At 43.0% G+C, this 27,716-nt stretch overlaps 1 protein-coding gene across 2 annotated transcripts; it reads left to right on the top strand.

The window, feature by feature from the left end:
• LOC117450957 (zinc finger protein 436) lies at window positions 1-27,444 on the top strand. 2 transcript variants are annotated; one of them, XM_034089004.2, is made up of 3 exons: window positions 1-270; window positions 2,049-2,615; window positions 23,466-27,444. In XM_034089004.2, exons 2-3 carry the CDS (start codon window positions 2,247-2,249, stop codon window positions 24,591-24,593), a joined length of 1,497 nt encoding a protein of 498 aa, XP_033944895.1. In that variant the 5' UTR covers window positions 1-270; window positions 2,049-2,246; the 3' UTR covers window positions 24,594-27,444. The 2 variants fall into 2 exon arrangements, with proteins under 2 accessions (XP_033944895.1, XP_033944896.1); XM_034089005.2 differs by lacking the exon at window positions 1-270 and adding an exon at window positions 1,094-1,176.
• The last annotated feature ends 272 nt before the right edge of the window (window positions 27,445-27,716 follow it).

The following is a 27,716-nucleotide window of genomic DNA, read 5'->3' on the forward strand; positions in this document are numbered from 1 at the left end:
CCACCTCTCACCACTACCGTTGCCGTAGTTACCTGTGTACCCGCCAGAACGGGTATGCGCACGAGCGACCATTGGGCAGGAAGGAAGAAGGATCGAAGGGGGAGAGAGGCAAGGAAGGGAGGAAAGGAAGGAGGGAGCGGAATTAGTCAGCGATAGAGGGGAGGAGAGGAGGCGAGGCGGCGGGTTGTTATGCCGAGGTGGACGTGGCGGGTCCGGCGGAGTTAGCTACAAGTGACTGAGGCGGACAGCAATGCACCGGACCACCCGCAGGTAACGTACCACAAGCCCCTCCGATCTTTACAGCTCTGCCCCGGTGTGTTGCTTCTCTCCTCGCCGCTCTGCTCAGTTTCCGGCTTCTCCTCACAGCCTGCACCGCTCTCTGACAGATCCTCGCGGGTCGCAGCACAGATTTCATAAATTGACCCTTTTGTTTCTGAGCTGTCAGCAGCATCCAGCGGAGCCCACCCCACATGCTAAACAGAGATAGTGCCCAGGACAGCGGCGGAGGCTAGCTACTCCTCTCCGTCCGCCTGCCTCTCCGCTCCACTCTCACTTTCTCACCCCCGTGCTAACATCAGCTAGTTAGCTTAGCAGACTGCTTGTGTGATAAACAAGATGGCCACTGGTTAGCTCTGCTAGCTTGTGAGACATGGCATCTTGCCCTGTCTTTGTATGCCAGAAATGCGCGTTTAAATACATGTTCCTCCTCTGTCATGTGGAGTTTTCTCCCCCGATTGGAACAACCACCGAAACTAAACCTCCCCGCGGATGAACCAGGGGAAGCGGTGTTATTGTGAAGGCATCCTCTGAGGGGTAAATCACCGCCAGATTGTGTTTGTTGCGAGAGGCTGCGTGGCGGGTTGAAAGGCTACCTGAGTGTTTGCAGAGACAGGTAACCCCTTCACATTCAGCCCGAAGAGAGAGAGGACTGAGCGGGCACACCGGGGGCTGCAGCCGGGGCTCGGCAGGAATGTAACGGTCTGTTTTTAGAGAAAAGTGAAGACTTGTCGGAGTTTAACGTTAACGGCTGATACCAGCCTGCAAACTTTACCGTGTGTGTGTGCGGGGTGGCCTCTGCAGCCACCAAGAGTAAGAACTGTTCTGAAACTCTTCTTCAGAAAAAGCATTATCACTGCCTTGTGAAAAGAACTGCACTACATGTCCTGCGTTTAAAATGTAAGTAAAAGTAGTGAGTTACCAGTAAAATGTAAATTAAGTACTGACGGTTAAAGAAATGATTGTGCAGGTAGTTAATTAATACATGTTTTTATGTACAGTTAAATGTAGTTGAACTACCTAAAGTGAAGTCATTTTTTTCAGTAAACTGTATGTAGAGTTACAAATATGTTTGCATTAAAAATATTTATTGTCAGTGTTTTATATAAAACTATGTAGTGCAATGTTCTGACACTTCTGACACAAGTTATACAGACATAAATTCCAGCACACTCATTCAGTGCAAGCATAACATTACTAAAGATATGTAAATACATCACTCTCTCATGGCTCTTTTGTTTTAGCTTGAATTGCTGGTTTTACTTTTCTGTAGTATAACTAGGATGTATCTCTATCTATATAACCTTCCCATCCTCAAGACAAAGACCTGCAATCTGATCCACAAAGTCTATGGAGACATAGTAGTGACAATACAATTAATTGTGGAAAATATGTCTAATAGAAAATAACTTCATGCTTCTAAAGCAATTAAATAAGTATGAAAAAATGCCTAAATTATGTTTTACATTAAGTTATTTGTCTTTAGGGGTCGGTACAAACTGTAGACTTAGGGAAAGTAAAGATATCTGTCGGCTGTGAGTGGTTTATCCTCGTCTAATGATAAGTAATGCGCACTGCTGCATTCCAAGTTAATATACTTTAAACTATGGGCTCCCTGAAAAATACACGACAGCATCACTCTCATTTGAGCACACTTTCCGCGCATCAAAACAAACCAAAAAGGAAAACAACCGCGCAGAGAACGCACTATCTTTACGGCTGCTTAATTGATCTACAAGTGTCTTTAAACGGTGTCTTTCACGTTGTTGCAGGCTGGTGCCAGTCCGGTGTGGGTGGTGACCACAGCAGTGAGGACACACTCTGAGGAACACGCCCCCCACCGCCACTCGGGACGGGTACATTTCTACAGGGGAGGGAGGAAGGACCAGGGCGGAGAAGGTTTTGGTCCCAAGCGCTACCCGAGGTGTTGTACCGCAGATAGGTGAGGAGGATCAGCCCCGCCCCTCACCATGACTGACTTGGAGGCCGATTGTTTGAGCCTCGGCCTGCCCCCTGAGTGCAGCTCCCCTCCCCCTTCCCTAGACGTCTCGGAGGTGGCTGAGCCTCTGGTGATGTTGCCGTGCGTGAAGAGTGAGCCGGAGGACGGAGACCTGGAGCCCATCTGCACCGTGGACCTGTCGGAGATCCAGCCGCTGTCCACCGCCGAGCTGGGCCACGAGCAGATCAAGATGGAGATCAGCGGCCTCGACTACATCAAGTCGGAGCACCACGGCCATCACGTGGACCAGCACCTGGGCCACTTCACCCACAGCGATGCCACGGAGTTGGACTACAAGTCCCACTACGATTCCAGCTCCGTGTTTGACTACATCTCCCAGGTACCCCTCTGCTCACAGTAGGTTTACTTTTGCCTTTATGATAGTCAGCTAAAGGTACAGTAACTGGTAACAGTAAAGGCAGAACGTTTTTACTCTAATTCCAATAATCCTACTATAATAGGGGCATCTTTAATTAGTCCCACAACGATACAAATGTGCAGTGTCATAGCAGCAAAAGGACAACAATGATAAGAAGTACAGAAAAGCAAAATATAATATAAGTAAAAAGTACAGGAATATTATAAATATACATTTATTTTGTTGTTAAAGAAAAGTAGACTGAGTAGTTAAAATAAAAATTACTACACGTACAGTATTGCACAGAAAATTGATATTGGATTAATTGTGAGTCTAGATCTGTGCAGTTTACTGAGAGCAGTATCACTATGCCGTTACCATGGCGAATATGTGCAATATGACCTTACATTTATGTCAAGTTATTTTTGTTTTAGTAATGTGACCATATTATATAATATTTAAAAAACGTAAGGGATATTCATCTCTTAACATGATTCTTTTTTCATTTTGTTAGCAAAGTAAGGAAACGTAGTGAGACGTATTAAACAAACATCATGCTTGTATTGGCTCTAAATAGGAATGTAATGCAGTGTGCGAAAAAGTACACGTCCCACCTTCCAGGACGTGTTATTTACAATATCGGACAAGTAGATCTTTCAATTGACTTTTCCGGTGGACAAGTGAAATTTTTCGCCCTCATTTATTGACAAATTATTGATACATTCAGTTTACAAAAGGCAGAACTCATTCGCAAATTGTCCGTGTCCGCCATTGTTCGTTTAAAAATGTTAGTTTCGGTTCTGCTTGTCGATTCATAAGGAAATGAATCTCGCCGCTTTTTGTACAGTTAGACGGGAGCGGGGCGGGAAGTGTAGCACAGTGGCCGGGTTGGGAAGCAAAACTCGTTTCCGAGTAGGAACAAATAACAATTGTCCGGTCCCGGGATTAATAAGAGTTGTGAGGACAGGAGGCGGAGCCCCGCGGACCGCAGCTCTCTCTCTCTATGCTCCGTATCATCTGATCGCTGCACGGTGCAGCTCAGTCTCTCTCTCTCTCTCTCTCTCTCTCTCTCTCTCTCTCTCTCTCTCTCTCTCTCTCTCTCTCTCTCTCAGCGGATCCGCTGCCCGTTTAACAGCCTCATCTTTGTCAAACTTTCTTATGTTCTTTCTCTAACACATAATGAAGGTTATTAAGCGTTTTAGCTCCTGTGTTGTTAATATTGACCACCATTTCCTTTATGAAGTAAAGCAGCCTCCCTGTCTGTGTCCTCGCGCTGTCCTCACATCCCCGGACCCCCAGACTCGGAGGAGCACAGGGATGTCAGTATTGTTTATGAAGCAGGGTATAGAAAGTACATTATTGAAATGAAAATATTATTTATTTTCTTTTACAAACAGTGAGCAGCTGGGCAGCTGCAGCATGTGTATTGCAGGACATGTGTAAGCGTGCAAGCGTCTTTGAGTTGTAGAAAAGCGCTAGGCCTATAGGCTATTATAAATATAATTTATTATTATTAGGCCTATGTGTTGGACATGTGTGGTTGGACTCTGTCTCACAGGCAGGTTGCAGTGTAACATCAGGAGACTGGGCCAATTGTACATTCTCAAACTGCACCACTGAGGACTAACTAAACAATGCAGAGATTATTTTTATGTATTTTTATTTAATAACCGTAACGAAATTCAACAGTATGAAGTGATTTGTAAATAGGAATACAGATTTGACTTAATGTTTTCATAAATATATTTTTCTCCCAGTTTATCATGGGACTTATTTTTACCCTCTCAAAGAACCGGAATCGAGAACCGAAAATAACCGGAATCGAAAAGCAGAACCGGAATCGTTAAAATCCAAACGATACCCAACACCAGTGTTTTCCCTATATACAAATAGGGGCGGCGCCAGATTTTTTCCACATTATATGCTGTTTGCCCGTATCCAATTTAGTGGTGTCGTGATGATTTATTTTTGTAGGCCGAGCCTGAACTAAGCATCACAACGGCTCACTGGACAAAAAGCATTGGGATTATTCCATCTGATTTTGCAATATTATAGAAAACTAGATTTGTGGTAAACACACGATTATGATACTTGCATGTTCAATGTTCATAAGTGCTACTCTCTATATCAGTGATTCTCAAATGGGGGCATGTGGACCCCTAGGGGTACGTTGGGGTACTGCAGAGGGTACGTGAGATAAAAAAAAAGGTTAATTAAAAAAATACCATGCATGATTACAAAAAGAATAGTACAATAAGTTAAATAGAAAACACAATTGTATATAAAATATTCCTAGAACCACAAAGGGTTCAACATCCGTTCTTGTGCTTTTCTAGTGCTTAACTGGTTCTTCTCTGTTTTTACAAGTGTGTGGTCACGTAGTCACTTTGCTCAGCGCTACTGCTTGTTACAACTTGTATTTTCCGTACTCGCGATTAACTGTTATTGCTCAGGTTAATCTCGCCCTCCTCCGACGTAAGCGTGAAGTATTGATACTTGCCAGGCAGCCGAGTGGGGCCAGCTAAGAACCGGCTTTCGGTACTGAGAGCCGGCTCCGCTGCGGTGGAAAGTTGCAGTGTTATTACATAGTTTGTTTGGGGCAAAAAAGTATTTAGTCAGCCACCAATTGTGCAAGTTATCTCACTTAAAAAGATGAGAGAGGCCTGTCATTTTCATCCTAGGTATACCTCAACTATGAGAGAAAAAATGAGGGAAAAAAATCCAGAAAATCACCGTCTGATTTTTAAAGAATTTATTTGCAAATTATAGTGGAAAATAAGTATTTGGTCAATAACAAAAGTTCATCTCAATACTTTGTTATATACCCTTTGTTGGCAATGACCGAGGTCAAACGTTTTCTGTAAGTCTTCACAAGGTTTTCACACACTGTTGCTGGTATTTTGGCCCATTCCTCCATGCAGATCTCCTCTAGAGCAGTGATGTTTTGGGGCTGTCGCTGGGCAACACAGACTTTCAACTCCCTCCAAAGACTTTCTATGGGGTTGAGATCTGGAGACTGGCTAGGCCACTCCAGGACCTTGAAATGCTTCTTACGAAGCCACTCCTTCGTTGCCCGGGCGGTGTGTTTGGGATCATTGTCATGCTGAAAGACCCAGCCACGTTTCATCTTCAATGCCCTTGCTGATGGAAGGAGGTTGTCACTCAAAATCTCACGATACATGGCCCCATTCATTCTTTCCTTTACACGGATCAGTCGTCCTGGTCCCTTTGCAGAAAAACAGCCCCAAAGCATGATGTTTCCACCCCCATGTTTCACAGTAGGTATGGTGTTCTTTGGATGCAACTCAGCATTCTTTCTCCTCCAAACACGTCTAGTTGAGTTTTTACCAAAAAGTTCTATTTTGGTTTCATCTGACCATATGACATTCTCCCAATCCTCTTCTGGATCATCTAAATGCTCTCTAGCAAACTTCAGACGGGCCTGGACATGTACTGGCTTAAGCAGGGGGACACGTCTGGCACTGCAGGATTTGAGTCCCTGGCGGCATAGTGTGTTACTGATGGTAGCCTTTGTTACTTTGGTCCCAGCTCTCTGCAGGTCATTGACTAGGTCCCCCCGTGTGGTTCTGGGATTTTTGCTCACCGTTCTTGTGATCATTTTGACCCCACGCGGTGAGATCTTGCGTGGAGCCCCAGATCGAGGGAGATTATCAGTGGTCTTGTGGTCAACCTGCCCCCTCATGTTAAATTGTCGCCCACTCTTGAAGCTTTTAAGTCCCGCCTAAAAACCCACCTATTTTCCCTCGCTAACCAGTCAGTCTGAGCTATGTCATACCTATTTGTATGCTTTTACTGTCTGTCCATAGCCTTTATGTGCCTTGTATTTATTCTTATGTGTGCTTTTTTTATCTATTCGTGTAATATTATATTTTATTATAATGTTATGTTCATTGTGAAGCACTTTGGCAAACCCTCTGTTTTTAAACTGTGCTATATAAATAAAGTGGATTGGATTGGATTGTATGTCTTCCATTTTCTAATAATTGCTCCCACAGTTGATTTCTTCACACCAAGCTGCTTACCTATTGCAGATTCAGTCTTCCCAGCCTGGAGCAGGTCTAAAATTTTGTTTCTGGTGTCCTTTGACAGCTCTTTCGTCTTGGCCATAGTGGAGTTTGGAGTGTGACTGTTTGAGGTTGTGGACAGGTGTCTTTTATACTGATAACGAGTTAAAACAGGTGCCATTAATACAGTGGAGTGGAGGACAGAGGAGGCTCTTAAAGAAGAAGTCACAGGTCTGTGAGAGCCAGAGATCTTGTTTGTTTGTAGGTGACCAAATACTTATTTTACCGAGGAATTCACCAATTAATTCATTAAAAATCCTACAATGTGATTTCCTGGATTCTTTCCCCACATTCTGTCTCTCATAGTTGAAGTGTACCTAGGATGAAAATTACAGGCCTCATCTTTTTAAGTGGGAGAACTTGCACAATTGGTGGCTGACTAAATACTGTTTTGCCCCACTGTAATTGCACATTTTTTTCAGTCACAACGTTGTTGTTTGTTTAACCCTCTCATGCATTGTGGTCACTACATTAGAGACTGCTAATTTAATGCTGTTTTATTGTATATGCATTAGTGTTGCACGGTGTATCGATACTTGAAAAAAAGTTAAAAAAAATCGCAGGCTTTGCGATTTGATAATCACATCATTTGAAATTTCGATTTAAAATCGATTAATCGTTCAGCCCTAGTATAGTTGCACATCAGGCACCACAGTGGATTTTATTATAATATTTGTGTATTGTATTTTATAGTTTTTGCATAATATATCATTTTGTTAATTGGTTTGTTAAACATATATTACTTAAAAATCTGTTTTTAAAAAAATTTCTCATGCATAAAGATGAAAATATCCTTAGTTTGTTGTAATTCATGCATGGAGTTAATAAATCACACACTGATGGAACATCACTATATTGTAATTATTTATATAGGCTTTTTCTATCAAAAAATGTCGGGGTCGGTCAGGGGGTACTTGGCTGAGAAAATGTTTCAAAGGGGGTACATTACTGAAAAAAGTTTGAGAAGCACTGCTCTATATGACACATTTTATTGTAAGCCAAGAAATACAGCATCAAGTATTGCTTCAGACAGCAGGTTAGGGGGACTGGAGCCATACACAGTGGTGCAGTGATGTGAAGACCAACCCAGAAGTTAGCATCGCAAGAGTTTCTCTGATTATTGTAGAAAACGAGATCTGTGGTAAAAAAAGCTTTTATGATACTTGTATGTTTTGTTCATGTCTTCTAGGGCTGCCCCCAAATAGTCGATGAATCACTAGGCAACTAATTAAGTCATCATCGAGGCAATTTTTTATTTCAATCAGGAGAGACGTGATGTATGGAATACATATTTATTATCGGTCACATTATATAAATGAAACATAATGATGACAGTTTATAACAAGTGAATGAAATGGTGTTTTGGCGATTAGGCTCAGGTTTTGTAGGATATCAATCGGGAAGGGATGAACCGTTTCCGATGAACCCCCCCGGGTCTAGACACTGGTGGTGGTGATAAGTGGTTAGGTCCGGTTGGAAGGGAGAAGGTTAAGCTTGGCCCTGAGTTGAAAGCAGGAGGCGAAGGGGTGGAGGAGGGTTGCGCGTTGACACCTGGAAGACAGCTGATAGGAAAGGGGAGAGCATATATAGAGGGATTAACAGGTGCGATAATTAGGCTTGTAAATGGAGGTGCGTGATAGGTTAGCTGAGGAGTGGCGCTCCCTGTCATTTAGATGCAGGGAGCAAGTATTGCCATGACGAGCAATACGGAGTGTTAGGTCTTCCTGTCTGAACTTGCGCTAAGCTTCATTTCAATCAGGAGAGACGTGATCTATGGAATACATATTTATTATCGGTCACATTATATAAATGAAACATAATGATGACAGTTTATAACAAGTGAATGAAATGGTGTTTTGGCGATTAGGCCCAGGTTTTGTAGGATATCAATCGGGAAGGGAAGAACCGTTTCCGATGAACCCCCAAAAGAATGAAGTATGAAGTACTGAATGTGAAGAATCTTACCTTGTGGGATGCAGTGGAAATCTATGGATGGAAAGGAGAGGTTAATAAATGTGAGAATTTAAACGACTGATGCCTCCCGGGCATCCCTCCTGGACATACAGGGCTTCCCGGACGTACAGGGCATCCCGGACGTACGGGGCGTCCCGGACGTACGGGGCGTCCCGGACGTACGGGGCGTCCCGGACGTACGGGGCGTCCCGGAAGTACGGGGCGTCCCGAACGTGCGGGGCTTCCCGAACGTGCGGGGCAACCTGCCTTAGCAGGGACACATTTATACAGACCCGAAGGTTTGACAGCCTGGACATACAGGGTTAGATATGCAGAAATAAACATGAGCCGCGGGGCGACATACGTGCTGACATACTAAGAACCACCACCAGTTATATGCATACGTAACAATTTGTTAAGGTTGGAGAGACCTTTGGATAGCCAGCACGGCATTGAGGTCAGGGCGAATGTAGGATGAGAAAGCGGAGGAGGACCACCGTCGGAGTTGTTGCAGGGATGAGGATGAGACGCCTTGATTAGCAGCGGAAGTAGCTGCGCCTATTCTAAAGGAGTGCCCCGTGTATAGAAGGGGTGATAACCCGGATTTAATGAGGACTTGTTTTAAATAGACATTGAACTGTCGTTGAGTTAAAGGAAAATTCCCTGAGATAAGGAATAATGGTGAGAGAGGTTTAGAGGTAGGTCTAAGCTGTAGGAATTTGATCATGGCCTTGTAAGGGCAGAACTGGGAGTCGATGCGGGCGGCGATGACGGAGCAGGCGCCGCCGCATTTGGAGTGTTTAAGATATAAACTAAAGTGGCTAGCGTGAAAGGATATGTCAGAAAAGCTGACGTCTCGATTGGAATCGAAAGTAAGGGAAGCGGTGGTAAATTCGCCTGGTCTGAGAAAGGCATAAAAAGCTAGGAGAAATAGAGCATCGAGTAACGCATCGATATAAGGGGAGAATAACCCACTTCTAAGTTTGGAGAGCATGAGGCGTAAAGTGGAGAGTGTAATAGGGCGTCTCCGGTCTAAGACGGGGGGAAAAGTTTTAATGAGACCTTTGAGGATGAGTTTGACTGACTGGTTTGCGAACAGGCTGGGAAAGCCGGGATCGGAACAGCGAACGTTAAACTGAACTCCTGCTAAGAGGCCCCGGATGTATTAGGGTTTGAGCTGGCGATCAGTGGCGCAGTAGCACATGAAGGCACACACGGTGGAGATGAGAACAGGTTTAAGTGTGATGCCTACGGAAAAGCAAAACGTCGCAAACGTTCTCCAAGCGAAATCATATGTTTTGAGGGTGGACGCAGCTAAGCCCTTCCTCATAAAACCTGGCTGATTCGAGGTGCCTTTCTAGGGGGCTTCTATTTAAGAGAGAGAGAGGAGATGCGGGGAGGAATCCTGACGGGTTGAGCGCTGGCTCCTGGGCAGAGGTTCCGGAACGTCTTGTGGGCTGACTGCGGTGATCTATGGATGAAATGAGAGATTAAAATGTGGATTAAACAATCGGCCGGAATCACTGCCGGGCTTACTGTACATCATAAGATGCTGAACCAAAGGTCGACGGCCAAAATCAGCGCCGGACTTACGAGAACACTACCACTAAACAACGGCCGGAATCGCTGCCGGGCTTACTGTTCGCTGCCGGGCTTACTGTACATCATAAGATGCTTGACCCGAGAGCCGACGGCCGGAATCAGTGCTGGGCTTACGTACTACCACTAAACCAAGGCCGGAATCGATGCCGGGCTTACTGTACATCATAAGATGCTGACCCGGAAGTCGACGGCCGGAATCAGCGCCGGGCTTACGTGAACACTACCACTAAACATTGGGGGGGTGGTTCGAAAGATTATTTGCCACGTGGTTCCTGGCGTGAGGTACTGGCAAAGCTGCGGTTGCGCCTGGGGCATACAGACCTCGGATGAGCGTCCTTGCAGGACTGCAGATGTGGAGGAATGTACAATATGGGTGGTAGCAGACGTTTTCGTTAAAGTTATGACAAATCTTCTCGTCTTGCCTATGCTGCACCTGACGGCTTTGACTATTATTCCCGGAAAACAGCGTGGGAAAGACTCTAGCACAACAAAATAAAATACTCAGTTACCTCTAATCATTAACCCATGTTTGTATAATTTAGTGAACTCTGTGTGTTGCTGCTAGCATACATGACACCTAACGTGAAACGTTACTCGTGGATGGGGCTACAGAGCTGCTAGACAGTCGAAAACGGTGCATTCCTTGTCTGAATGTGCTGCACTTTTGATAAATATTTAGACAAAAGCTAAACTCTTATTGCACTTTGGCAACGAGCATTCTCCACGTCGAGACGGGTAAAGTTTAACCACACCTCGGAGCGCGTTCTCTCCGCCACCTCCGCAGAGTGCTCCGCTGCATGGAGCAGCTGCGTGTGTGTAAACTGCCCCGCCCCCTCGCACGCAGACCGGGGAGAGAGATCTCGTCTGATCGAAAATACATCATAGACGCATTTGTTTGTCTTTTGCATATTAGAAATGAGTTGGCGCCATTCATTTCAGGTAACGCTGTGTTGAAGCTTGAAACTGCGTTAGTTACTGAGCATTGTAATGGGTAGTAATTACCCGACTGCATTAGTAATGCAAGTAATACGTTACTGAAACTCCATACTGTAACACGTTACACCCAACACTGCCTGGAACTCGCCTTACCCTGAACTAAAGGTAGCAATGCATCGTATTGAACTTCCTGTCGGCTCCCAGACCGTAGTCGAGGAGACACGCTTCGGGTTCAATAACCCATTTTATCGGAAAGACTGGAGAGAGGCGAGCTCTTCTTGGGAGGTCGTTGCATTTATTTAGCTCTTCTGTTTCGTAAGATCACAGAAATTCCTTTTTCTGCTGCCTTGTTTACTTCTAGAAAACATGAATCCCGCTCGCTCTACCATACCATGCCCAGCACACCTGCACGCGCCACACCCCTCTCTTAAAGGGGTAGTGATCTCGCTCTGCATGCCCCGAATGTCATGACAATATAACGAAACATCTCGTGAATTTGCTGCAACTGCCTCTTGCCAGCGCTACCCTGACGCCTGTTTTAGAGTGAGGCGCAGGAGGAAGTAGCTCCAATGGGATGTAGCTTGAGCCCTGCCTGCCTGCAGGAGGGGTTGTGGTTGAAGCCAGAATGGGTAAAGCTTCGCATGCGATGAGGACCCGTTCCGCGTGAAGCCGGAAGCGCCGCATTTGAGCGGCCATGAAGCCAGTGATGCCCTCTTGAGAGACTGAAGGCGTGCGTCAATTGTTTGGGTGAAGTAGCCCGTTTCCATTAAGCTGGAGGAACTTCCGTGGAGCCCGATTTCCTTGTCTTTTCCTCCCGCGTCCGGGTTTGCGGGGCGGCCGGCTGGAACCGCTAGCCGACTGGGGAACGCCGCCTGTAGCTTAATCCGCCAGACTGCGGAGCTGATGAATAATGCCTGGAGCTGGGACGAAGCCCTGCTGCTGCTTGCGCGTTGACACCTGGAAGACAGCTGATAGAAAGGGGAGAGCATATATAGAGGGATTAACAGGTGCGATAATTAGGCTTGTAAATGGAGGGGCGTGATAGGTTAGCTGAGGAGTGGCGCTCCCTGTCATTTAGATGCAGGGAGCAAGTATTGCCATGACGAGCAATACGGAGTGTTAGGTCTTCCTGTCTGAACTTGCGCTAAGCTTCATTAGTTTAAAAAAAAAAAAATTATATATACAACTAGGGATGCACGATATTGGTTTTTTGATACCGATACCGATAACTTCCTGCTTCTCAAGACCGATACCGATACCGATAACCGATAATAAAAAAATGTACGCCACAAATTATTTTAACACATTTTTTTCCTTGGCCGCCTCGTAGTTTCAGAGCGCATCGAGTTTAAAATACCATCTACAAGCTGATGCTGACAGCCCCGCTCCTGCTGCCCGCTTGTGGCAGACCACACTTCCACGCTCACCGGCAGGCACCGACTGGCCATCTGGAGGACCGGGAGGGTGTGGTGCGAGCGAGCGAGAGAGAGAGACCTTACGTTAGCATCTGGTGCTAGCTAGCTGCGCTAACGGATATAAGGAGCTGTTTCAATGAAAACAGAGGAGCGACATTTCGCCACAACTGCACCGAGCACTTGACTTTATGCAGGAAGCAGACAGCGGGACATTGTAGGAGAAGTCAGCACACTCAGCAGCACGGATAGTGCAACATGAGTGCAGCTTCCAGGCAGCTCCGGTTCGAGCATATGCCTTCAGTTGCACATAGCTCCAACGCGCGCGCACACACACACACTTTGTATTGTATTGTATTATTGTCTTCGTACGCTTCGTTGGCGATGTTTCAGGTGACTGATCAGGTTCGAAGTATTAGCGAGCGCTGGATTTGTGAAGAACTCCCCTCTTCCTAAACCACTAACACCACAGTACTGGCAAAACGGGAGGAGCCGAGTGAAAAACAAGCGCCCCTCATCCCAATCCACCCACACCGCAGGATCTCTTTCTTTCTTTTTACCCAAAAAATATATTGTATATTATCGGGGCTATTAATACTGTTATCGGGTTTATCGGGATGACGTCATAATTCCTAATATCGGACCGATAATTATCGGTCAGCCAGAAAGCCTCAGACTTCATTCAGAGCAGAGCCTGGTCATTAACTGAATTTGGTCGGGCAGGAAATCCAAAGTGTGGATCTACTTTCTGAGCGAGTAAAGGCAAACTACGACGGCAAAAAGTCTCCTCCATATCCACACCATCAGAGCTTCCTGAATGCCGGCTTCATAACAAAACACGGAGCTTAATTATCCCCAACGTCTGTTGGAAAACGGCAGCAGTGAGCAGTAGCCTAGCTTTGTATCAACACATATAGACTAGGGATCTACTAGGGCTGGGCGATTTGGCCTAAAAATTAAATCTCGATTTCAATTTTCGATTTAAACCTCGATTTTTTTTTCTGTTTTTTTCTAAACAAACCAGACCAAGGCAAAATTTAAATACATATTTTCTTTATTAACACAATACAAATAAATGAGATTACCAGGTAGTCTAGGCCTATGTGAACAAATCAGTTGTTCAAGAATTAAAAAAAATAAAATAAAAACAGCACCACGGCACTTGGCTGTCATTAATGTGCAAAGATTTTTTTTAAATCAAACTGAAAAAAAAATCTCTTTTTGGCCATCCCTGAAAAAACGTGTACAATGAAATGCAACAAATAATGATAATGAAATGAATAATAAAAAAATACCCTCAAACAAAATAACATCCCTTTAACTTTCTAGGAAGTTGTCTACAGGTTTTTCGTTTTTGTTGTCTACAGGTTTTTCGCGAGGAAGTCTACTGCCTCTGGCTTGAGGCATGCTCTTTGGCATGTTACATTGTTACCCCCGTACTGAAAACCCTCTCCGAAGGGGCACTTGTGGCAGGAATGGAGAGATATTTCTTGGCCAGATTACTCAGTCTTGGGAAGTTAGCTTCATGTAGCTTCCACCAGTGCAGTGGGTCTGTATCAGGGTCTGTCTCAGACGTAGGGCTGGGCGATAAATCGATTTTATCGATTATCTCTAGTGTAGGGTTGGGTACCGAGAACCGGTTCCGGTTCGGAACCGGTTCCGACATTTCGATTCCAACGGCATCATTTAGAAATGTGAATTTCGGTTCCGCTTTTCGATGCCTGAGGAAATGTTTCTCGCTGCTCTCCGTAGCCTACTGTATGACTGCAGTGGGGCGGGAAATGTAGCGTTGTACCTACACTTCCTACAGCGTAACCATGTTCGCCTAGGGCGCCAGATCTGTGGAGGCACTGCGCTGACAGCTCTGGGAGAAAAAAAAAAATGTTTTGACCGTTGGCGCTCATCCTAATTTTCGGGCCTTGATGTAACAACATTCATAATTAAGTAAATGTAACACCCTTTTCATCCCAGTTACACTTTTCATTTGCCCTGTACGATGGGCGCTGTAAGTGATGAAAATGGGGGATGTTGGCTTATCTGGCACCCGCAGCTCACAGCCAAAGTGCGAGTGAGCGTGGGAGCGAGCGAGGGAGAAAGGGAAGGCGCTGTTGTTATTAGCATCTGGTACTAGCTGCTTTAACAGAAGAAGAAGAAGAAGATGTTTCTACAATTATGTGGAGGAAGAGTCCTCTCCAGTCAGACTGAGAGGCTCAGTGAGGTAAAGGACTCTTGAGTGTTTAGATAGTTCACTTGAGTCTAAGTTATCTCAGTGGGTCTCAAACGTTTTGATCACAATTTATGTAAACACATATTTCCAAGGCACTCCTTTATAATTATTGGGATAAAACAGGTTTGAAATCATTCCAATGTATACTATAGGACAGTAAACCAGACATATCGTTTTAAACTGGAGATAAAAAAAATATGCATAAATAAAATTTAAATAAGTTACATGTATTTGTTATTGGCTATGGTAGGTTATTGGTTATGTTCACATACTTATTAAATTATTAAAATGTAAACCGATCTTTTTCATATGGGTGTTTAGAGTTGTACCCCCTAGATCTAGTCTCTAGTAATTCTGCTTAAAGTGCACCAGATTGAAGCATTTTACTTCAAAATGTTCAAACCTTTCTTCCCTGTATGCCTGAGAAGGCAGATGTGCTTGTTTTTCTCAACAAGAACTGTTCTTTAAAAGTTGGACTGTTGCACTGTTGTGGCTTCAGTGGTTCTCAGGTTACAGTTACATAGTAGTGAATATAAACAGACTGATTCATGTGAATATTACTGTAAACTAACCTGTGTAAAAGTTTCTCGAATAAATGTAATTTTTTTGGTGGAAGAAGCATGTATCATTTTTTTACCCTGCCCCTCAAAGAATCGGAATTGAGAACCGTTAAGAATTGGAATCGAAAAGTGGCAATTGAAACGATACCCTACTCGAGTGTGTAGTTCACGTCGACTTGAAAATCGGTTTTCTCTTCAACATCCGCCAACGCTTCCCTCTGGGCTCCCGTAGTTCGGAATGGGCTGAGCCTCAGCCCTCCCCCCGCACAGTGCGCGCATTTACCAAATAGAGTGATACACAAACAACATGACAACGAGCAGGGAAGAACTTGTTCCAAAGAAAGGCACGGTGTCATCCGTTATTTGGAATTGGTTTGCGTTCGCGAGGTCAGATTTAGACCAGACAACACCCCACTGCAAAGTATGTTTGAAGTCTGTTGCTAGCAAAGGCAGCAGTACGACAAATGTACTGCAGCACCTCAAACAAAAGCATCCTGCTGAATGGGAGAAATGTTGCGGTGGAATGAAAAAGACAGCGGCACTACAAGTACCTCACGCATAGCCGCCGAAATACAGTCTACCGTAACAGACATTTTCAAACTGCATCCCATATGACAAGAATTTGGCCCGCTGGAAATCCATTACAGATGCGGTCGGTATGTATATAGCAAAGGATATGGTGTCAATATATACGGTGGAAAAGCCGGGGTTTATTAACATGATTAAAGTTTTGGACCCCAGGTATGTGTTACCAAGCCGAAAGTTCTTCTCCGAAGTTGCCTTGCCTAAGCTATATAATAGCACAAGACAACGGGTCGCAAAGGAGTTGGAAGAGGTGTCCTTTTATTCTGCCACCACAGATTTATGGTAGAGTCGGACGATGCAGCCGTATATGAGTCTTACTGTGCACTTTATTAAAAACGACTGGACTCTGCGGAGCGTCTGCCTCCAAACGGCATACTTTCCAGAGGACCACGCAGGTGAAATTATAGCGCAGGGGCTAAAAGATGCCCTAAACTCATGGAACCTTGCCGAAGACCGACTCATTTGCATGACTACTGACAGCGGCAGCAACATGATTAAAGCTCTGAAGGACAATGCGTGGCCCAACCTCCAGTGCTTTGGACACAGATTACACAATGCTATCGGTAAGTAAGTCTAATGGCTATGCATAGAGTTGTGGAAATTGCGTGAAGAATGTGGCAAAACTATTTCTCACGTTGACCACGCAAGTGCGTGAGTCGTTTATTTCTGTGAATGACATGAAAGACATACCGCTCGTCTTAAAGGGGCCGTGGTCACTTAACAGCTAAACGTACAACATCACCTACATTGACCCAGACAAGGTGGAACCAGTCAAAAAAAGAGCTGTTGCTGAGATGATGTCTCTACCTGCTCCTGCCAACAACAGTACACCACAGCAGCCTGGCACGGCTGTGCAGGTGCGCCAAGAAGATGCACAGCCTCCACCCAGGAAAAAGATGACTTTTGCGGCCTTCATCAAAAAGAATCCAGTGTCATCACCCAACCAGTCAGAGGCAGAAAAGATAGAGACTGAGCTGAAATCTTTCTTATTGACCCCTGAGGTAGACCCAGACACCAATCCTCTTGAGTGGTGGAAGCGCCACCAACCGAATTTTCCTAGGCTAAGTGTCCTGGCAAAAAAATACCTCTCAATCCCAGCAACAGGTGCACCCTCAGAGAGGGTTTTCAGTGTGTGGGGGGGCATTGTTACATGCCACCGGGCATGTCTAAAGCCAGAGGTGGTAGACAGGCTTGTCTTCCTGGCTAAGAATCTTTAGAAAAGAGGATATTCAAACTAAAAAAACACCTGATGCTCTCATGCACTGATAATTAATGCTGTTGAATGTTTTGTTGGCACTTTATCAGAACTACTTCCAATCTACTAATAGAAAGATGTTCAACTTGTGTTTAAAGAATTATTGTATGTTACATTTTATGTTTATGTTATGTTACATTTTTGTCCTGCTCTGACTGAGAGGTAGACGACACTGTCAGTAGTGATGTGTCAGTCGCGAACGAGCCGGCTCTTTTAAGTGAACGGCGGGAGCCGGCTCTCGCCCGCGAACGAGCCGTTTTTTTTGCGGAGTGATCTAGATCGGCATGAAGGCACATTATGCAATGTGCACATTATCCCGCTTATTACACATGGCCACATTCTCAACAAAGTAACGACATGACTCCCAATATTAATTGAAATGCTTTTATGGATTTAGAAAATGATTTTATTGATTTAAAAAATAGTTTTATGTATTGATTTAAATTGACATGCATCCGCTAAGAAAAGTAGTCCGTTATTACTGTTTGAACTAACTTAGCAACGGCAGGAACTGCTTCTATAGTGTTTTTGAGGAGCTTTTTGATTACAGATTTGAAAACATCGTTGCTTGCTTTAAAAGTAGCACAATTCATTATGTCAAACCTTGAAAGATATCCCTGCCCTAATGCCAAAAGTAACTGGCAACTGAATATGTGTCGCTGTTTGATGTCTATGTCTGGACCGCTGTGTAAAAAGGAGGGTTTCTGCCCCATTACTTCTCTTCTTACTTCTATAAGAATAAAACACGGAGGACGGAGATCTCTTTTTCTCCCCCTCTTCTGACAGCCCAGCAGCTGATCTCAGAGCACGCTCCCCTCTCCTGCAGGGGGGCGTGGTCAGCTGCAGCTCACAGAATCTGCCCCCTGCAAAAACAGCGCTGGAAAGAGCAAATGGAGCGAAATGAGGCATGGCTAAAATGCAGGATCTTTTTGGTATTTTGAAAAAAATATATATATTTATATAGGTCGATACAGTAGCCCCTTTTTTTTTTAAATAGTTTTTATAGGTGTTGCTATCTGTTTTGTGTAGCGGGTTCTTCAAGCAACTCAAATGGCTTCGGTTCAGCCATTTCACAAACTGTAGGAAAGTAAAAATGCAAATTAATCGTTAAGACCGAAAAAATCGCCCAGCCCTAGGATCGACCGATATGGCTTTTTCAAGGCCGATACCGATTATTAGTAATCAAGGAGACCGATAACCGATATTTGGAACTGATATACATTTGCAGTAAAATCAGAAAATCTTGGTGTCAAAATGTAGAATAACACAAACTCCAACACAACTTCTTTGAAATGCATTTAAGCATATATTATGTTTAATGAACTTTTAAACATCTTACAACTGGTTTCCTCTCTTTGTGCCCTTTTCTTTAGTGCAGCCATCTGCAATGAGTTAGAGAGAGACAAGAAGTGGGGCTGCAGGCTGACATGCTTAACTAACAATAATGCTTAATTTATTATATCAAAACAATGCCTGTCTATCTAGTATAAAATCCCAATAAGCTGCTAGTAACTGCAAAACACTAGTGCTAGCTAATGTTTTGCAAACTATTAAAAGTGAGGCTATTACAGTAGACCTAGTTAGTCTAGTAGCCTCACTTCTAATATTTTGCTAAACATTTGCTAGATACATGTTGGCTAGCTAATGAGCTTCTAACTGACTTCCCGCGTCCCTGTGTAACTGGGAAACTGATAGAATTGGATCATAAGATCGTGGTGTTTTTGCAACTTCAGCATAGGGGATTGGGATGTTTATTGGACTTCGGTTTAACACATGTAGGCTCTGCCGCTCAGCGCTGCTGCTTGCTTCAGTCTGTGTCTGTGTTCTTTCGCACCTGCCTGTAATCTGAGAAGGTCCCGCCTCTCTGGCTGGCTCCCGCCCGGAAAATCTTCAGTAATAATCAGATAGCGCTGTGGGCGGGACATTGCTCGTGTACACAGAGTGGTGACTGCAGCCAGAGAAACGGAAGCCAAAGTTTTATCAGCAATTTGATTAAAAAAAAAGGCTGATACTGATAATCGGTCAAATGCGGAATATCGGTCGACCCCTAATATAGACCTATAATATATAATCATTCTGACCCCAGAAAACGGTAAAGCTTTAATTTCATGATGAGCGATTTTTGCCGACGCTTATATTTTCAGTGTTTTCCGTTTCCTCTGTAGTATTTATCGGGTTGTTATATTCAGATATGAATAATAGAAACTAGAACTAAATGTTGCTTGTTCACACACACAATAAGAATCCTTACCGGAGCTTCTGCTGTTTATACCGCTGCGTCCGTGCGCTGTGACTCTCATGCGCTCTCTACATTTAATTTATAGGTTCATTATTACTTTTATTTTATATTTGATGTGAAGCACAACGTACCATGCTGTTATAATAACGCTCTTCATCAGCCTTTGAAACTGAAACCATTTTGGGAGAGAGAAAAAAAGAATAAAAAATATATATATTTATAATCATAAGGCATCATAAACGTGAGACGATTAGTCGCCTTAATTGACGACTATTGGTCGACTAGAAAAATCTTGGTGGTGTTGGTGTTAGTCATCAGCAGCGAATATTCGGCGTGCACGTTTTTATCATGTGTAACGTTACTGTTTACGGCGGGTTAAAGCCTTCATCATGGCAACTGGACAACAACTAAGCTAAGCTACTACTTACAGCATTCAGGTGACTTTTCATAGTTGTTGTGCCCAGAGTTTTTGTTTTTGCCGGTCAACATTTCCGTTAAAGTTTAAATCTTCCGGACAAAATGAGAAAAGTGCCGGTCAAAGGTCTTCTTTGTTATTTATTGAGCTTTAAAACAAATGTATATGATTTTAAATATTAAACAAACTAATTATAGTAGATTAACTACATTATTCAAAAGTTTACAGTAATTTATAATAAACGGAGCGCTCTCCCCCTCTCCTGACAGCCCGTCAGTATCATGCAGCTCGTGGATCAGTAAATCAAATCAAATCAAATTGTATTTCTATAGCACATTTAAAAACGATTTTCGGTCGAGCCAAAGTGCTGCACATGCAGATAATAAATAACACATTACTACCGATGTAAACAGAAGACAATAAATTACAACAGCAAATATAAGAATCAAACACAGGGAAGTGTCATGAGTCGTGCTCTGCTATGATTCGAAGGCCAGGGTGAAGAAGTGAGTTTTTAGTTTTGATTTAAAAACCCCTAGGGTCTGGGCCGACCTCACATGGAGGGGCAGAGTGTTCCAGAGCCTAGGGCCAGCCGCCACGAAGGCTCGGTGCCCTCTGGTTTTTAGCCTGGTTTTAGGCACTACCAGTAGCAGCTGGTCAGCAGACCTTAACGCTCTGGCTGGGGTGTAGCGCTAGATTGTTTTTTCATTACTCGTCCAGTAATGAGTGACCCGACAGTAAAACTAAACATATCTCAGGGCTCAACATTATAAATGGCCCGCTGCCGAAGCACTATTTAGACACCCCGGGTCAGCATAACGTACTTTCCACTTGGGGCCACTAAAAATATTGCTTTAAAAAAAAAAAATTGTCCTGTGGTATTGGTATTTTGACAAGCGATTTTGTTAAATTGTTTCGTTTATCAACGCTACAACATAGGGTTTCGAGAAGCGGTTGTCGTTGTTGGGTGAAAAGCAAACCGCTGTTTGCTGCGGATCGCAGTGCGAGCAGGCTCCCGTGAGCGGGAGCGCGCTCCTTCACTACAGACTATCACGCCACCTAACCATTCGCCACATTTTTTTTTAATACCAGCGGTAACCGGCCAAGCGCCGGGCAAAAAAACAATCTTCAAATAAAAGAAAGTCACCGGAGGAGTTAAAGGAGAGTGAGGGAGTTGGAGAAGAAGAGGGAGAGAACGTTTCAGCCACACTGGCTTGATCGATGGAGTTGGCTTCTATAGAGTGGTGCAGTGACGGGTCCTAAAACCCTTTTATAATTTTCGAATCATAAATCTTATCTCGATTACAATGTGAATGAATGAAATGTTACCCTTAATGTCTACCCCTGTATCTATAACTAGTTTACTGTAGTTTGAGAGGTAATTAAAATAGTTAAGTGTGATTTTCTAACCTGAAGTGTGTTTTTTGTTCGCTCACCGCTGCAGGTGATCATGCAGAGCTGCGTGTCGACTCGTCAGCAGCAGCTGATCTCTCTCCTGTCAGATTAGACTTCACTCGCGTTTATGTCCATATCGATCAGATCTAGTTATTGAAAGCGATGTCAGGCGCCCAAGCTGAGATTGTATCAGAGTTCCCGTTAGCCGGTAATTACCGGACTATGACCGGTAAAATATGCTGAAGACCGGCAAATCTAAATCTCTCCGGTCAAAGTGTCCGTTCAAAATAATTTCCGCTTGGCGCAACACCACATCAGTTGCGCAACTTGCACCATTTATGTGACAGACAAAAGAGTATGTGACAGACAAGAATAGTCAATTCTAATGTCTAACCCTTTATATATAGAGTCTATGTGTCTAACACGTAATGTGGAGAAAGAGATGTCCTGTGTGGGTTGATTGTGCGTTGATCTGTTGGTAATGCCTCGGGGTTCTGGTGGGCATGTAAACAAATGCATAATCCTCCGCTATACTTTGCGGCCTCACCCAGTTGCATAGCGACACTTATTGTTTAGGTGTCTTTTAATAAGCAGGTAGTCATATCATTAGCTAGAACTAGCTGGATCTGATCGATATGGACAAACACGCGAGTGAAGTCTAATCTGACGGGAGAGAGAGATCAGCTGCTGCTGACGAGTCGACACGCAGCTCTGCATGATCACATGCAGCGGTCAGCGGACAAAACACACACTTCAGGTTAGAATATCACACGTAGCAATTTTAATTACCTCTCAAACTACCGTAACTAGTTATAGATATGTTTAGTTTCACTGTCGGGTCACTCATTACTGATCCGCGAGCTGCATGATACTGACGAGCTGTCAGGAGAGGGAGAGAGCGCTCCGTTTATTATTATAATTGTTATTAAGTTACTGTTCACTTTTGAATAATGTAGTTAATCTACTATGATTAGTTTAATATTGAATCATATCAATTTTTTTTAAAGCTCAATAAATAACAAAGAAGACCTTTGACCGGCACTTTTCTCAATTTGTCCGGAGATTTCAACTTTAACGGACATGTTGACCGGGAACTCTGGATTGTATATATTCCCGCATTTTAACAGTGCAATTAAAAAGTATAGTATAAGAATGTGGTAATTCGCCTTTATTGATAGCATACATTTAGGGGGAAAAAAACAAAAAACGAATATCTGAATAACGAAATTGAAAACCAAATAGTAGGCCAACGACCAATTATTCGGGTACAGCCCTACTGTTCAGTTGGCTTTAACAGGATTATAACTGCTCGTTTTACTCAACTTCAATCAATTTTATTCACACTTCTCAATATACACATTTAGTGGTGGCATGTAACTTAATATATCTAATTAAGTCCTGTACTTAAGTCCAAATCTAAGGTACTTAAATGTTTTCTTTTCATGCTACTCTTTACTTTTACTTCACTGCATTTCACAGGGAGATATTGTACTTTTACCTAACTTTTATTATTTGAGCGCTTTATAACTAGTCTTTATAAATTAATCATTAAGTGAATTGACAAAGTATAGAAGAAACCATTTTGATAGATAAAGTACTTTGAAAAATACGTTTTCCTGTTTGTAATCACATACTTTTACTTAGATTTTCCATGCAGCCCAAAATAGGACTTGGCTGTGTTTATCTTTTTATTGCAGTGTGAAAGTGTCCAGAGAAACATTTTCTGCAGGTCCGCAAGATTACAAACAACTAGGAAATACGGAAGGAATCACTTCGTGTTTATTAACACAGGGTAATACTTGGTTAAGTCTTATAGGCATTGAATTAGTAAACTTAATTGGCATTAAAATGTCTTCAAAAAATCTTTCAAAAGTGTTACAAATTCTCAGTGATTAAATGTGGGATTTTATAAATATAATGCACATATTTTTTTTTTTATAATTTACCAAATGCCTCTCGCAAAAATGTCACAGTTGATTTACTGACAATTTTATTCTGAGTGGTTTTAAAATGTCTTTAATCTAATGTGCCTTAATCTCCAGAAACATGGTCACAAAACGAATCACGAAATGTAAACAATATTTTCTATTTACATTTTCTTTGTTAACTTATGATGTGATTTGGTGTCATTATCAAGTACTTAATGGTTTGCTGCCTGTCTGCTGCAGGTGACGGACACGCTGGAGTACATAAAGTCGGACCACCACGTGGACCTGCAGTGTTACTACACCACGGAGCTGAGCGGCCTGAAGTGTGAGTACCCCGACAACATGTCCGGCCATCTGCCGCACAACGGCCTGGAGTCCATCCACATGGCCGAGCTGCGCACCGAGCTCAACAAGCTGCGGCCCGACGCGCTGCTCTTGGAAGGCATGAAGCTCGAACCCGAGTTCGGAGGGGGGGCGTTGTACGAGCTGCAGCCGTCAGAGGTGGGGAAGTCAGCGGGGGAGGCGGCGGGGCAGGGAAGGTCGACCAAAACCCAGAACGCCACGTCGAGAAAAAATCGCAACATGCAGGGGGAGAAGCCCTTCTCCTGCACGCAGTGCGGGAAGAACTTCAGCACGTTGGGCAACCTGAAAACTCACCAGCGCATCCACACCGGGGAGCGGCCTTACACCTGCTCGCAGTGCGGCAAGAGCTTCGGCCAGGCGGGGAACCTGAAGCGCCACCAGCTGATCCACACGGGGCAGAAGCCCTACGTGTGCGCACACTGCCCCAAAGGCTTCACCAAGGCCGACGACCTGCGCTCGCACCAGCGGCTGCACACAGGCGAGCGGCCGTTCATCTGCGTCACCTGCGGGAAGAGCTTCGGCCAGTCGAAGGAGCTGAAGGCACACCAGCTGAGCCACACAGGAGAGCGGCCGTACTGCTGCCAGCACTGCGGCAAGAGCTTCACCAAGGAGTCCAGCTACCGCAACCACGTGCAGATCCACACGGGCGAGAAGCCCTACACCTGCTCGCAGTGCGGCAAGACTTTCAGCAACTCGGGCGTACTAAAAACCCACGAAAAGATCCATTCGGGCGAGCGGCCTTTCGGCTGCACGCAGTGCGGGAAGAGCTTTGGCCGCCTTGGACACCTGAAGGCTCACCAGCAGATCCACACGGGGGAGCGGCCGTACGCCTGCCCCCACTGTGGGAAGACTTTCAGCCAGTCGGGCCACCTCAAAGCTCACGAGCAGATCCACAAGCGGGATCGTGCCGACACGGCCAACGGCGGCAGCATCGGCGGCAGCAGCGGCAGCAGCAGCAGCAGTGGCAGCAGCAGTGGCAGTGGGGGGGGCAGCGACAGCAGCTAAACTCCACACCCTTTAACCTCTCGGAGAAACAAAGTATTATTCCTCTTTTTTTATAAATACTATATATAAAGTTTTTTCCTTATGAATCTTTTCTTACATTTTCATACCTTTTGCATTATATCTGTGGGCAGGGTGCTCTGACTGATTTGCTCTTATGCAAGTGTCTGCGTGTGTGTTCATGTACTGTGTGTTTGTGTGTGGGTGGGGCGGGACTGTAGATAATCTTTAAACTGAAGTCCCACTACTTATTCTGATACAAGCACAAATACTTCAGTGACCAATCTTGAGTACTTAATTTAGTTTTTTACTGAAAGAGACCAGCAGCTGAACCAGGACGCTGTTTACTCATCCTCAATACTATCATTATTAGTAGTAGTATTATTAATATTAGTATTATATTTCACCAGCGCTCAGGTGTTTCCTTACGCAGTACTTCACAGTGAGTACTTGTACATGATAATGTGTAACAGAATACAGAAATGTTTTGTACTTTTATAGCCTCATTTAAAATGTTTCTTATCTGGATTAAATCCAGAGGAATTTTACTTCACTACTGTTTGCACACAAACGATGATGGAGAGAGGTGATGTTACATTTAAAAAAAAAAAAACTCATTAAAGTGGTACATATATATGAAAGAATACTTTATTACGAGAAATAAATCAACAGAGTTAAGTGAAAAAACCTGAGAAATTCTCTGAGATTAAAGTGGTAGTTTTTTGTTTCAAAAACTCTCGTAATTTTTTTTGCTCGTAAATGTACGAATGTTATTCGCCACCTGGTACAAATGAACATTTGCAGATAAAAAAAAAAGGAATGTTAATTTACGTTAACCTAGAAAGGAAAATAAATGGGAACTAAATTTGTATTTTTTATTTTTTATTAATGTTTAAATAATGAAGGCAATTCAACTAACAGGGTAGTAAAACACATCAAATTATCACATTTTATTTTTCTTTATTTACTAAATTAAAGTAGATAGTTATGAAAGTAAATAGGGAACTAAACTCAAATCATATTAAATAAAATAAAAGTAGGGAGCACGATTTTTATTGGACCCAATATCAAAGTCAACTATATTGTCAATCTTTCAGTTTGTGTGTACAGACGGAGAGATCGAAATACCGTTTCCCAAAATCCCGAATGCAATATAAGGATGTCTATACTTTGAATTATAATCCAAATAAAGCATTATTACTATAGGAAATCAAATATATTTAATTCAAACCGATAGAAGAAGCACGCGTGCAGTGTGCAACATCTTTTTGATTTTATTGTATTTAAAAAAACGTGCTCATTTGACTTTATTTGAATATTTCATCAAGTTATCAACTTCTGTTTTTTTAAAGTTACTATTGGCTGAAAAACATCCATAGCGTGCATCCCTACTAAAATAAATGATGTATTGAAAATGAAACATTCAGCCAAAATATAAAAACCTTTTTTTGCAAGTTTTACACTTTTTTTTGTATTAATTATTAGTCGAGTTGGCAGCTTAGTGAATCCGGAAATGTTGAGTACTCAACGTTTTATGTTAGAAATGTATAGTACGGGACCCACAGCCGGGTGCTAACTTGCATATGTTGTAAAATGCATTATAACCTGTTGGCAATAGTTAGCACAATTTTGGAGTGGTTTTAAATGTTATTTAGGATACCAAATCCATTTTCTGATATTTTCAGGATCAGAAATTGCAGTTGTAACCAGAAAGTGGCCATATTTGTACTCTCAGTGGGCTGATTATGAATACCATGAGTAGTGTTGCGGACATTGGATATAGAGTACAATATGAACCTTATTATCTCTACTGTGGAACATTCTTTTTCACATAAATAGCCAATCTGTCCAATCTGAATGATTCAGAGTCCCCTTAATCTTAAAGATCGACCCATAATTTCTACAAATCAGTCCACTGAGAGTTCAAGTATTGGCATTTTCTGGTTAAAACTGCCATATTGATCATGAAAATGTCAGAAATTGGCTCTGCATCTTTAAGTAACCACAAAAACCAGTCTAAAATTGGCCAAATTGGCAAAGCAATTTTTAAACTATTGTCCCAGGCTATAATGGTAATAAATAACGCACTTATGCCGTTATTTATGCCGATTATTCAAATTGCCCAACATATGAAAGTTAGCATCCGACAGTTTCTATGTGCTGGGGACCCATGCTATACATTTCTAACATAAAACTATATGAGCTGGCAAATAGACTATATAAATACTTTAACCACAAAAAACGAAATATTGGCTTTTTCTTTTTTGTTGCTTTTTCTAATTTCCTCTGCTGGTTTGACCTCAGACAGCACCAGTGTCCATGATTACAAAGTCAACATTTAAGATGATAAGTTGAGATGCTTTCAGGAAAAATCCCTGTAGAAACATGCAGACGATAAATCATTTTGTATTTTTGTTAAGCAGGGTCCTGGTTCAGTTAAAGTACATTTCAATCTTTTGCCAAGTGTGTACAAGTACTTCCTGTTGAGTACTTCCTGCCAGTTTACTCGTGTTTCCTTCCTGCGTTGGGAGTTTACTGTATTGTTAAAAACCTGATGATATCATTTAGTTATTTTTTATTGACTAGTATTGATCAGGAGGCACCGCAGTGACGATAATCTGCTGATACGACATTCCTCTTATTGGTTTTTGTAGCAGGATTACAAATCATTCCAGTTTTTAGCATCGTCGGGCTCCACAAGGACCAAAAAAACCCTGACGGCAGCACAAAGAGCCCGACTCACCGATCGCTCACTGTGGACACATCTTTATTACCGCATTCCTAATAAAATGTAAGAAAAAGAAAGAAAGAGCGTCTTGTACTGGAAAAAGATTATTAAAGAAACTAATGACAAGCCAGCTGTGTGTTTGCTTTATTTTTTGCTTTATTTCATTTTCTTTAGACTTAACTTGGCACTCGTATTTTTCAAGGTATAACACCATATTTTGATGTTATTACAACACATTTCTTGTCATGACTACCTACGAGTAAAACTTATGTATGAAGTAATTGTGCATAAATTGTTCAATACATCTTGACCGCCAGGGGGCAGTGGAAGTTAATGTTGAAATAACCAAACTTCTACTGTTAAATTATTCTTATTATCTTCATTTAAATAAATAAACT

This window comes from Pseudochaenichthys georgianus, chromosome 8, assembly GCF_902827115.2.
Source record: "Pseudochaenichthys georgianus chromosome 8, fPseGeo1.2, whole genome shotgun sequence".
Lineage (NCBI taxonomy): Eukaryota > Metazoa > Chordata > Actinopteri > Perciformes > Channichthyidae > Pseudochaenichthys > Pseudochaenichthys georgianus.

Excerpts from the sequence above, each read along its gene's own strand:
- LOC117450957 (XM_034089004.2), top strand. The coding sequence starts at position 2,247 with ATGACTGACTTGGAGGCCGATTGTTTGAGCCTCGGCCTGCCCCCTGAG. Across the intron at positions 2,616-23,465 it reads TGTTTGACTACATCTCCCAG|GTGACGGACACGCTGGAGTA; the intron begins GTACCCCTCTGC and ends TGTCTGCTGCAG.